The sequence below is a fragment of the Trichoplusia ni genome, unplaced genomic scaffold (genome assembly GCF_003590095.1).
Source record: "Trichoplusia ni isolate ovarian cell line Hi5 unplaced genomic scaffold, tn1 tig00003949, whole genome shotgun sequence".
Lineage (NCBI taxonomy): Eukaryota > Metazoa > Arthropoda > Insecta > Lepidoptera > Noctuidae > Trichoplusia > Trichoplusia ni.
The window spans coordinates 20,415-33,726 of NW_020800478.1; the positions used below are offsets into that span (position 1 = coordinate 20,415).

At 39.6% G+C, this 13,312-nt stretch overlaps 1 protein-coding gene across 1 annotated transcript; it reads left to right on the plus strand.

Annotated features, from left to right (window-relative positions):
- The first annotated feature begins 6,107 nt into the window (after positions 1-6,107).
- On the plus strand, positions 6,108-11,747 carry LOC113508143 (protein C-ets-1-like). The gene is made up of 3 exons (XM_026891109.1): positions 6,108-6,235; positions 11,057-11,260; positions 11,584-11,747. Exons 1-3 carry the CDS (start codon positions 6,166-6,168, stop codon positions 11,730-11,732), a joined length of 423 nt encoding a protein of 140 aa, XP_026746910.1. The 5' UTR covers positions 6,108-6,165; the 3' UTR covers positions 11,733-11,747.
- Positions 11,748-13,312: the final 1,565 nt, after the last annotated feature.

The window sequence follows — 13,312 nt, forward strand, 5'->3', positions numbered from 1 at the left end:
AAGACTGTATTAATGTAAATACAAGCACGAATAGTATCATTATGCAAGACCGACCTATATTAAATATTGAGATATTAGGTTATAGTGGTTCAGCGCTTATAGATACTGCCGCCCGGCGTAGTATCGCGGGTTCAACCCTATATAGACTACTTCTACGTTTAGGTGTCAAATTTAAGTCTCAGATGATGTCGATTAGACTTGCGGATGGTAGTATTCGTACGAATATCGTATTGTTAGCATGTGTTAATGTAAGTTGTATGTCTCTGTGTATTCCCATTGAGTTTGTGGTTTTTCCCGATGCCTCAAATAACGAAACGCTATTAGGGATAGATTACATTACAAAGTCTAAGTTGGTGTTGAATTTTTCCTCTATGACATGGTATACAGCTGATCGGCCTCAGGTCATTCACCCCCTACTGACGGAGAGTTCTCGCGAGGCGGTGGTGGAGTGTGCTTCTCTCAGCCTACTGAGGGGAGATGAGGGCACTCTGTTGACTGAGGAGGAGCGTGGTGGCTTGGAGAATTTACTTGGTGAGTATTCCGATATTTTTGATAAAAACGGGGAACCGACGCCATTTGCCGAACATCATATTGATACGGGCGATCATCCTCCTATTGCCGTGCCACCGTACCGTGTTACGCCAGCGAAGAAGGAGTTAATTCGCATGGAACTAGATAAAATGTTAGAAGATGGAATTATTGAAGAGTGCGAGTCTGCATGGTCTGCACCGATTGTTTTGGTGCCTAAGTCCAATGGTGGGTACAGGTTTTGTGTTGATTATAGACGCCTCAACGCTGTTACGAAAACAGATGCGTATCCTATGCCGCGTATTGAAGAGTTGCTCCAGTCTACTAAGAAAGGTTGCGTGATGAGTTCCTGTGACCTTCGGAGTGGCTATTGGCAATGCAGAGTAAAGGATCAGGATAAAACCGCGTTTGTCACGCCGTTTGGTACGTATCGGTTCTTACGAATGCCTTTTGGTCTGAAGAACGCGCCGGCTACGTTCCAGAGGCTTATAGATCGCTTCCGTTCAGGATCATCACTCAAAGATGTCATCGTACTGACGTACCTTGATGATATATTGGTGATATCTGACTCATATGCTCGTCATTTGCTAGATCTCCGTGCGGTATTTGACCGTCTCCGCTTATTTAAGCTCCGTGCGAATCGGGACAAGTGTGTCTTCGCCAGAGAGAAGGTTAAGTACCTCGGTCACGTGATCTCACCTGAAGGTATATCCCCGGATGAGGAGAAGGTGCTTGCTGTGGTAGGTATGAAAGAGCCTATTTGCCTTCAACAGCTGCGCACCTTCCTCCAGACGTGTTCGTGGTTTCGTAAGTTCATACCAGACTTCGCGAAAGTGGCCGAACCACTTACTCGATTAACTAAGAAGTCTCAGGCGTGGGTATGGAGTACGGAGCAAGGTAAAGCTTTTGAAACTCTTAAGAAACTTCTGACCACAGCACCCATTCTTGTACAAGCGGACTATACGAAACCATTCGTATTGCGGACTGACGCTAGTAATTACGCACTAGGCGCAGCCTTACTCCAGGGGGAGTCACCAAATCAAGAACATCCAATTGAATATGCCAGCCGTCTGCTCACTCCAGCCGAGCAGAATTATTCCACCACGGAGAGGGAGGCTCTCGCAGTGGTGTGGGCAGTGGAACGTTTCCGAGGTTACATCGATGGTCACCAGATCAACGTGATGACAGATCACCAGCCCCTAAAATGGCTTTTTACCCTCAAGTCTCCAAGTGGCAGATTAGTACGTTGGGCCCTGAAGTTGCAATCGTTCGACCTGCGTATCGAGTATACCCCAGGTAAGGTTAACGTTCTTGCCGATACGCTCAGCCGCCCCGTGACAGACGATGGTCCTGCAACCGAATCGGCTGTCTGTCCTGTTGTTGTTGACGTACCGCGCTGGAATGCATCTTCCACCCGTGATGCGCAGTTAGCTGATCCGGAAGTTGCGAAGATCATCCATGACCTCGAAGGTAATGATGAACTTAACATAAATCGTTGGTCTGAGAGAGGCTATCTCCTGAATCAAGGTGTCCTGTATCGGTATGTCCCTGATACTGATTCCGAGGAGCCTCAACTCGTCGTACCGGAGAGCCTGCGGAATCAAGTCATGTTCGAATGCCATGACTCGCCTACCGCCGCTCATGGTGGGATTGATAGAACAATACATCGTATCTCGCAAAGATTCTATTTTCCTGGTATGAGATGTTTTGTAACCAAGTACTTGAAGACTTGCATCGAGTGTCAACGCTACAAGCCATCAACTCTCAAACCAGCCGGCTTGCTTCAAACTCCTGTCCCGTCTCAAAGGTTTGAAACTATCGCAGTTGATCTTTTTGGTCCGTTGCCTAAAGGACTCCAAGGTGAGAGATGGATCCTCATCGTGGAGGACACCACTAGCAAGTGGGTGGAAGTCTTCGCTCTCATCGAAGCTACAGCAGAGACGTGTGCTAAAACTTTGGTCAATGAGGTATTTATGAGATTCGGTCTTCCTAGGCGGATGATTTCTGATAACGGAGTGCAATTCGTTGCAGACGTTATGCAAAAAGCGATGTATGTTCTAGGTGTGAAACAAAGCCTGGTGCCCTTATATCACCCACAGGCGAATCCAGTCGAGCGAAAGAACAGGGACCTAAAGGCTCAGCTCGCCATCTTAGTGGAAGGTCGCCATCAGACTTGGCCAGAGGTATTACCGTTTGTACGGTTTGCTTTTAATAGTTCAGTGACTACATCCACGGATCGTACCCCAGCTTACTTGACGTTCGGTCGTGAGCTGCGGTCACCCTTAACTGCTCAGGCAGATCTCCGAGTAGTGGTGGAATCGGAGAATTTTGTTCCCCAAATTACGCCTTATCTGCTGAAACTCGCAGATACCGTCTCGACGGCCAAAGAGACTCTGGAACGGCAGCAAGATGTCCGTAAGTCATATGCCGATAAGTGTCGGTCGTCAGTTTATGATTATCAGGAAGGAGACTTAGTCCTAATGCGAACCCATACTCTCAGTAACGCATCAAAAGGTGTCACCTCGAAATTTAATCCGAAACGGGATGGACCGTACGTCGTCTCTAAAAAGGTGAGTCCTACTACATTCCTCCTAGCTCATGATAAGACAGGAGAAATCATCGGCAAGTATCACGTATCAGATTTGCGTCCTTACCATGCTAGGGAGGGTGAATGTCCTGAGCCGATTATCCCTAAACGTAATAGAGGTCGCCCTCGAAAGGTGACCTAACCGCAGCGCTTTTCTTGTATTTGACCACTCGGAGTACCTTCCGCTGGTCAAAAGGGGGAGAGTGTAACGCCCTGCCCAACCGTCGTTTCTATGTTAACATAGCGCGTACGCGGGAATTCTTTCCTTCCTCCCGCTCCCGTCCCGCTCCCGCCCCGCGCAGGACGACGCGCGATGTCGTTCGCCGCTCGCGTGATCGACAGTTCGCTCCCGCCAACCGCCGCAGCGCGCACGAAATCGTTGCGCTCGCGACCGTTACTAGTTATTAAGAATATTTACTGTGTATGAACATTGTGTGCCTGAATAGACTATTTTTAACTCTAATCTTGGTTTTACTTCAATTTGCGGAACCCAGAACTCAAACGAATGTTATAACATAAGTATATATCCTTTGGGACATCAAATTTGTCAGTAGTCATCATCAAATTATTTGCTAGGAATGTTAGTCGATGACTTTTGCTCACATTTTCTGATGTATTTGACACGCGAATATTGCAAACTTTATACCACTCAAACATAATTAATGTCCGTTTCATCTTTTTTTTAAATAACCTTGGTACCATCCCAACACTCGACCGTTAACGACCACGGAGGCGGTGCATATATTTGTGTTAAAAACTTTTTGATGACAACACTCTTCTATTACTTTTAAAATAATTTTAAAGAACATAAGTTTGAATTTTTCTTACTTTTTATTCACGCAGTTGTTTGATGTGAAAATATGTGTAACATTAATTAGAATGGTTTGATGTTCGTGGAATAAAATGTGTTTTTTTTGTTTTCATTGAGAAAAATATGAATTAGCGTGCGATGACTCTGTACAATTACTAGCACCGGAGGCTAGTTAGCGAGGCTCACAATCAGTTGCATGCATTTCATGTGCAGACATGTTGCGGTGCAGGTGTTTGATAAAGGCGAAGCTCTCTATACACGCTCATATCACAATGAAAATAACTAGCTTATTTCACAGTTAAATGCGCAGTTATTGAGAGATAGCTGACTTCAAAAATACCGACTTTTGAATTAAAAGAAAAGAATGAAATGTACTAAAATCGAATGACCCAAGAAACGAGAATTTTTGTTTAATTTTACCAAAATGATAGGGTTAGTAGTTATATCACAGCAAAGCAAAAACCTCATATATGTAACTAGACGTGAAAAAACGAGAGGAAATAAATACTTCAATACACCTATTTCACCGACCTCCAATAACAATAATTCCGCTAACAAAGTCGCAATCACAGCGCAATCAGAGGCTATCTGTGCGTAGCATTTGTATAAAAAGATGCGTCGCAGTAATCGTGAGTCAAGTGCAGCTGCGCGAGATATATAGTGCGAGTAAATCACAATGCCGAAGTACCGCAGTGCCGGACTGCCCGCAATTAATGCTGGCGTGATTCGCGAGCGGCGCCCAGCGCTGCGGCCACCTTGCACCTTCGACAACCTACTGTCAGACACTATTTTATGTTATCGAAAAGAAAAAAAAATATGATTCGCATTGTAATGCCGACTGTAGTTTATAAGGTGCTCAAGTGTAGAAAATGATTTTCCACCTGGACTAAAATGTAGTGTCATAATTTCTTTTTAAGGTTATGTGTTATATAATAACGTGTAGGTTTCTATAGAACGAAAATTATAGAAATCTGTTCCATCTGAAGAGATAACTCAAAAAGCTGGAGTTAATCATTTCTTTGATCTTTGACAGAATAGATAACCAATTAAAAATTGATTGGACTAGATTCGAATTGTCGAGCTTATATTGAAACTTAAAACGACAAACACGGGGAAAAATTTAAATGATATCAGAACGAGGTTCAGCTAGAGCAGATCAGAGGCCGAGCGGGCACCGACCGTGGGAGAGGTGCACAAATCTCCGCATCTCAGAACTGGTCGGCAGGTGCGCGCAGCACGCACACAGGCGCGCTCCACACGCACACCGACGCAACAAACCTGGCGCACTTATGAATGAAGCCTACAAACCCGCACAACAAATACACACGTACAGTGTACACTCACCCACACACGCAACACAAATTCAATCTTGCTTGTTTATCTCTGATTTATTTTATTCGAAACCATCAAGTCTCAAAAAGTTGGCTATTAATTTGTTCTTCGGCGCTCTGTATAAATGCCGTAGATAAAGTAATTAATCCGATTGATAATGATCTCGGTGGACAACTGCTTGAACCTTCCACGATCTAAATCGTTTATAGAATACTCGGAGAAACTATATGAATGTCTTTCTGCTTTAAGTTGGCCCTCAGGCTTATGAATAACTCATTGCAAACAGATCATATCTAGTGACCATGCATATGAACAAACCTGATTATAATAGGAGCACATTTAAATAATAAATTGCTTCCACAATGATCTGCTTCGAAAGAAAATCGTTATAAATTCTTACTTTTGGTTGAGGTCGTAAGAATGTAGATAGAGACACAAAATTTAACAAATGATTGACGAAAATGTTTGAATTAGTTTTGGATGATCGTCCCAACACCGGTTACATACTCGTCTTGTTTTTACGTCATTAAACAATCTATTCCTTAGGCAAGATGTGGAATCGGTAGCTACGGTCTCTGCCCTGATTATATGGTAGCGTTCTGGTATTCGTGAACAAATAATACTACTACGTTTTGTAACAAGTCAAGATTAAAGTTTAACTGACAATTGACAACCTAAAAAAATCAGCGTCATTTGTGTGGCGATTGAAATACGAAAAAAAAATAACGTAACTTCTTCAATATTTTGTATACCTACATTAATTTTGATGTCCAATTTTCTTTTTATATTTATTGAAAATAATTGAATGTTACTATAATTAATCATAGTTAAATGGTAATATGTTTTTGTGGTTGTTACAGACATCCCGTCACAGGTGCCGCCGCTCACGCCTGGCACCAACAAGAAGATGGCCGAGGCGCTTAAGGCTACCTTCGCCTCTTGGGAGAAGGAGCAACTGCGCCTCGGCGTACCGAAAGGTAAGATATCACGATATTACGAAACATCATTAAAAGCAAAGCTGTCTTCAAAAATGCTTATAGGTCTAAAAGTCTACATAAATAATCCGCCATTTATGAGAAGAATATATTAGATAATCAATAGGACCACAATTTTTAATTAATTAATTTAAAAAAATATTTTTGAGAAGATGTCCTTTGCTTATCATTTCAGTACGTATGAGCGACTTAATAATGTTAGAGTCGAAAAAATATAACTTATGTTCAATACACAAATCTTCCTGAAGTCTAGTACATCAGTATTAGTGAACACCGAATGTCGCTTTATATCACTGTTTAACCATTGAACGAAAACACTAATAAATAAAGACTTCTCGAAACCAGTTCAGCCTTCATATCTGTTTTATTTACATATCTAATTCTGAGTTCATTATGTCCAAATAATTAACTTTTGTTTATAGACAATTAAAGTGAGCATTGGATGGAGGTTGAGCTATAAAATATACTCAAATTACCGTTTAACGTTCAGTAAATGCTTAGATAATTTCACACAAAGATATTTCGTCGTGTTCCTTAGCGAGTGAATAGGAGACCATTCGTGCTATGGTTTATTTCTCAGTAATGTAAACGTCGGTTCATTCGGTAGCGTTCAGCAGCACTTTATGGTCAGGAAGAAAAGGCAATAAAACCGCATTTATATTAATTTTAGACTTCAGTCAGAGATCTGAGAAGCGAAGGAAAAAATCATCGCATGTTATTCTTAATACTATTAGTACGATTTAATACGATGCACCTGCTTTTAAGTAAGCTAATAAAAGTGATTAATCTTCGGTTACTGAGCGAAATTATGGAATCTTTTCAATCGTCTTAACATTGCGTAAAACAGAATCGTTAAAGTGTAAATTCGTCGTGCGGTGTGGTCCGGTACACAAGGGCGACAAATAATCGCTACATTTTTTGTCACGGCGCTGGTAAAGTGAAGTCGTTAGCGCGTAAGAATGTTGTGATAGCCGTCTTGTTTTTCCCTCGTTCAATATTTAAGTGTATACTGGTTACAAGCAAAAACTGTTAGCGTACAGTTGACAAAGCGTATAAATACAAGGTATCATTTGCATATGGTAATGTGACGGACGCGTCGCCCTGTCGCGACCGCCATCGCGCCGGCGATACACACCTCCTTTGTTGGTGGCTAATAGCGAACTGCGATTTCCACACCTACCTTATTATTAAATAAAAAAGAAGTAAAAGAAAAACAAATGAAAAGTAATACCAAATTCAAAAAGTTCTGTCACTCAATCAGCAACCTCTTTTACTCGCAAAACAATATATAATTAATGAGTGGGATTGCATTGGGTTTAAAGCTGTTTGCCTAGGATCGCGTTGTGGACAGGTGGCGGGTTCGATGCCCTAGCGCCGGAAGTGCGTGCGTCTGCGCCGCGTCTATTCGCGCTTCCGGTGTGCCCGCGCGCATCTAACACAAAATCACGCGCAGGATGTGAATAACACTCGCTAAATCTTTTATGATTATTATCTATATTTTATCAATAGATTTCTTTATGCAATTCGGTTTTACTTAAAAATATATATATTGAAAAAAATGAGAGGGTAGTCGATAAATGTCACAAGTAATAATTAAAACACCATTTTTTTTTCAAATCACCTTAACGTTGAGATTGTTAAGGCCATTTACATAAAAATAATTAAACAAACACACATACCTTAAAAACTACCATTCTAATCCTCATTTAATTATAAACAAGGTATCTTTAATGTGTTGAGTGCCCTTTTTAATAAACAAGAAATTAAGGCGAAATAACAAAACGACCTTAGCTTGGTACATACCTTATCAGAATTCTACGCATGTGTGAGTGACTATACACGTGTGTCATCGACTTGATTCGTTTTAATTGTTCAACGTAATAAATTGCGTAATAAAAACCAAATTGATAAAATTTTAAAGTATTCGATATATTAAACTGGGGCCCTACCACTGAGCTCGTAAAGCAGTACTGTTCGGCTGTGGAAAAGACACGCCGCTTTACAAAGCTGTTCGTCTGTAGTGTACTATCTCTGTCCTACAGTTCACTATTCCGTGATGGTAGGTAACCTACTTTTTGTACAAGTGGGGTCCAGTAGGTTATCGATTATCAAGTGTTACCTGTTTTCAACAAGATTAAAACAAAAAAACAAGGTGGATTTTGGGAAACTAGATTTTCTTTCGTCTACAAATGACCTTAAGAACCTAGAACTTGTTGAAAACATAACATAAATATGTACTTGGTAAGCACTACACAGTTCGTTATTATTTTACAACAAAAGTTAGAGAAAACATTAAATTGTTTTATTAAGATACCAATTAATTGTATGACACTGTTATGTTCAAAGAATATCACCTCTCAAGAGCTCCTCGTGTGAGAATCATGAAATATCAATTAAGATAACATTATGATATTAAAACACGTAAAATTATCCGTAAGATCCAAAGAAACCGGTTGCACTTGCAGTAACACATTTCACTATAATTAAACGTGTTACAGGAAAAACGACGATATTCAGATAAAATATATGTACTGGTAAGGGCAGATGGTGGCTGTAAAATGAATCTTAACACCTTGTTATAAAGGCTATTACTATATTGTGGCTATGGTGGATACATGATTCCTAATTGATTTGACTTTATTTGTGGATAACACCCGGTTTGTCAGCTGACATATTAATCTAAAGCTATAATTATATCAGACCACACTGAAACTGAATACAAACAATATAGTTGTTATCTTAATTTTCAGCATTCTAAACAAATAGGCAAATAATTACCAAATTTTGTTGAAAAAAGTATTGCTAAAACCCTTCTTTACAAGAATAGAAACACGGATACAAACGACAATAAAACCGCAACTGCATTTTACAATCCATCGCGTCCTATCGTTAACAATGCCCACTTTGCATACACAATTAATATAAACAAGCAGGTAATGGATTCGGAATCAAAGTTTATGTTAGCTTTAGTTGTAGTCGAAGAGCTGGTGCTATCTCGTGATCTCGATAAACATAAAGTGATTCTGTTTTCAATGACGTCCTGTAGTCTCGAAGACAGAGTGTTATCTTGACATCGGTAGTTAATGAAATTGCTACATTAACATACGAGCCGGGCTTTGTTCTACCTCCTACCATCAACTCTTTTAATAAATCGATATTGACTAAGCGAGATAGCGCAATACACGGTGAAGAGCGGTGTCCCTTTCATATTAGTCGTACTCACTCGTGGTGGTTAGACCCCTAGATTTCTCTTAATGTAAGATACTACCGATTACTTATTTTTAAATTTATATTCCGTTTTCGTATTTTTTTAGTAGTTTTTGCACTTTGCGCCTATCATTTTTTTATTTATATAAAATCTGTTATAACATCAGAATAAAAGCTAAACACCAAAGTCAAAATAAACAAGAAATAATTAATGTCGGATTAAGAAATAATTACGAACAAACTTATTTTCCTTTGAGGCAGCAAATAAATGTAACAAAATACAAATAAACAAAGAAAACTCGCTTGTCACGATACTTCTTATAAAGTTGTCGCCCTATTAACATCAATGTTAAATCATATTTTACCGCGATACTAATGAAAACGTTGTCATTTCACTTTGATGTGTTCATGTTAGATCACACCGTCAAGATACACGCTTTCGCCAGACAGTCCTACTACAAAACATTAAACGCTATGTCCCGACTAAAAGCCGTAATTAAACTAATTATTTATTATTAGACAGCTCTCCCTGTTCGAAGGGAAAAAAGTTCCGAGTATAGCAATAATTTATAACATCGTAGCACATAACTGCGTTTATCTATTGAGTTTTTCTTGTAGTTAACCTACTTGGTTAGAAAATGGTTAATGGTCACTGATTGAATCGATTGATCTTTGAAAGTTATGCAGAATGCTTTCTTTGAACGCAGCAGCTTAATTATCAGCGTTTTCCTTTACTCATCAAGACTTGTTTCATAAAAAATAATGTTGTTGGAAAATGTATTTGGAAATAACAGAATATTTTCTGAAGAATTCAACCATAAGTTTTATATTGCCAGTACTGTATTTATTCAAAAAGAGGTTTCTGGCTTTGAAGAGTATTAAATGCCGGTTGCATTACATATTTGTTCATCGTTACCCAATCATAATGATTACAGGTATATATTTCTGAAAATCTTACTAAATTACTGGATAGCAGATTTGTCTTTAATAGATACCTGACAAGTAAGCTAGGAGAGGGACCTAGTGATCACAATAGAAATCCTTAATGAGTACAAAGACAGCGGTCGGCCGGTGCATACATTGGGGCGTCAAGGTCGGGCCGCTTCCGGCGCATGTGGCAAGTTCCGCTGTGAGGCAACCGCGGCCGGTTCGCTGCCCCGCTAATTGTTGTGTTGCAGCCCTGCGCGCCATCCGGCTACAATTGTGCATTTTAGTACTTGATAGCTAACGCCAATCAGGGCCACTGCCGGCCTGATTTCATATTATTCGCCCTACGCATATCTTGAAATAGTGAATAATTTTAATTGCTTGTTAACGTAATGGTAATTGAAAAGGTACCTTAGGTATTTTTTGTGATTGTTTTGAAATAATTGCAAAACAATCATTCGAAGATAGATGTCGATGGCGTGCAATTGGGGAGGCCTATGTCCAGCAGTGCACGTACCTATATGGGCTGGTGATGATGAATCATTCTAAGACTAATTACTACTACTAACCTCTTTCTCCTAAATTCACTCTAACCGACTTCAATTATAATCCGTTTAAGCTATCGTTTTATGATAATGCCACTTAATTTCCACCTTCTCTTTAATCTAGATCCTCGGCAATGGAACGAGGCGGCGGTGGCGGCGTGGCTGCGGTGGGCTGCGCGGGAGTTCTCCCTGGAGGGCGTGGCGCTGCAGCAGTTCGCGCGCACGCAGGGCAAGGACATCTGCGCGATGGGGCGCGAGCAGTTCGTGGCCCGCGCGCCCGCCTTCATGGGCGACATACTGTGGGAGCACCTCGAGATCCTGCAGAAAGGTAGGTATTTGTATACCGGGTTTGTAACCCTCCTTCTTTTTCATATATTTCCTCATTTAGAGTAGCTAATCTTTAATTTTCACTAAGAAGATGGAGAGATAATTAGACAATTAGACCTTATCATCATTTATCTAAGTAAAACGCATTTCAAAACCCTAAAAGCGCTGGTTTATTTTCGAGAAATCATTTACATTCATTTATTTCAAGGCTTTATTCAAAGCATCGTAAAAATCAAGAGTCTACACGAATTCTACTACAAAATCATCTCCTTTCACCTCTTCAACATCTTAATCCAAAATCTCACAAACCAATATGTTCGATAGACGTGGAGAAGGAGCGCTCGTTGCTGGCCAACGTCCCGCCGAACATGTACGAGAGCAACGTGTGCCTCCCGGAGCTGCCCGAGTACAACATCCCGCCGCCGGCACACCACTACAACAACAACAACAACACCGGTGAGTCCCAACACTAGAACAGCAACAACACTGGTAGAAATTTAGACAAATAACGTGATATAGAAATCTTTGGCTTTTACTTAACAATATACTAAATAAACTACATATTGAGGAGTCTTTGCTGCGTCAATTCAAATCACAATTTACTTATACTATCTAAATTATTCGATTATTTTGATCGTGTAGTAGTTATTTGTCTAATTTTCTAAGAAATGAAGCCTGGACGTTATTAAAAGTTATTTGAAGATGTCTTTGGAATGAATATTCCTCGTGGCAGAATGTAAAGAGAAAGGTGATATAAACAAGCGTAAGCTTCAGGTAAGTCAGCTCTACGAGAGGTCTACGATTAACGTCTACGGTGGATTGTCGTAGCGACTACAAGGTTTGGTCAACTTTCAATTAAGTGATACTATTTTTTCCTAAACTTTTTCACGTTACTTTAAATGGAACTCAGACAACACCATCTGTAGGTACCTTCTCAATGATTTAACCGGTCTGTGACCAATGGAAACTTATAACTATCAGAGTTCATAATATGGTACCGAATATTTGAAACCTACATTACCGAATAACCTCGTTATCGTTTCCATGTTTTAAAAAAACGTTTAGGATGAACAAAAAAGAGTATACATTAATTTAGACGATGGTGTCTTAACCCTTAAAAAAGCGAACCACACATTCGTACAATAATTAAATATCATTCAAATACGAGTAGCGGTCGTAATACATACATTCGCGATAAGCTGGCGTCAAGTGCGCGGCAAGGCGAGCCTCATTATACATCAGACGATAACCCGACAATTACGCGCAGCTCATAGTGCAGCCAGAACCAACCGGCGTTTATAGACGATGCCATAAACACGACGACAGTTTCCTTACTACGCCACTTTAGCTATTACTTTTTTATTTACATTTTGAATATGGAATGATTTATCTTTGAGGTAGAAAGAAGGTTTTAATATACAATCATGGCTACTGAGATAGGTAGGTGTAAGCTGATGGTAAGACACATGTCATAATTTTGGAATTAAAGCGCATTCTTTTAGGTTGAGTCTCTAAGAACTAATGAAAAAATTAGACTTTACTCTTAAAATGTTTAACTTACATAATCGTTAAAACCAGAAGCTATTTCAGCGAACGTTTTCTTCTATTTGTTTTGAATCAACAAGACAATAAACGTCGGTATTGTTATTTGCCTCAATTCGCATCACGTTCTTAATAAACACATAAAACTGATCGTTGTAAAATATATCGCACGTTTAAACCTATACTGACACTAAACAAAAATCCTCATTTGTGAGGAGAGCAAAAAAACAATTTTCTTTAAAGAAATTTGTACACTGAAAAGAAAAGATGAACAATTTCGTTATTCGATGACAAGGATATTAAAGCATGATATTACATCTCATATTTAAGAGGAAAATAACTAAAAAATTTGAATAGAAAAATATTGTTTTTACCTTATTTGTGTTATAGTGTCAGTTTTACTTTCACATTTTTATTTTTTTATCTCAAAATGTCGTTTTACTCCGACTTTTGAATGGGAATTCAATTTTTTAAAGGTTTAATAACTACGAAATTTTAATCTATACTAATT

Bases quoted from the DNA above. Each gene is read 5' to 3' on its own strand.
- LOC113508143 (XM_026891109.1), top strand. From the start codon at position 6,166: ATGGCCGAGGCGCTTAAGGCTACCTTCGCCTCTTGGGAGAAGGAGCAA. The intron at 6,236-11,056 runs GTAAGATATCAC...TCTTTAATCTAG, and splicing joins GCGCCTCGGCGTACCGAAAG to ATCCTCGGCAATGGAACGAG. The intron at 11,261-11,583 runs GTAGGTATTTGT...TATGTTCGATAG, and splicing joins CCTCGAGATCCTGCAGAAAG to ACGTGGAGAAGGAGCGCTCG.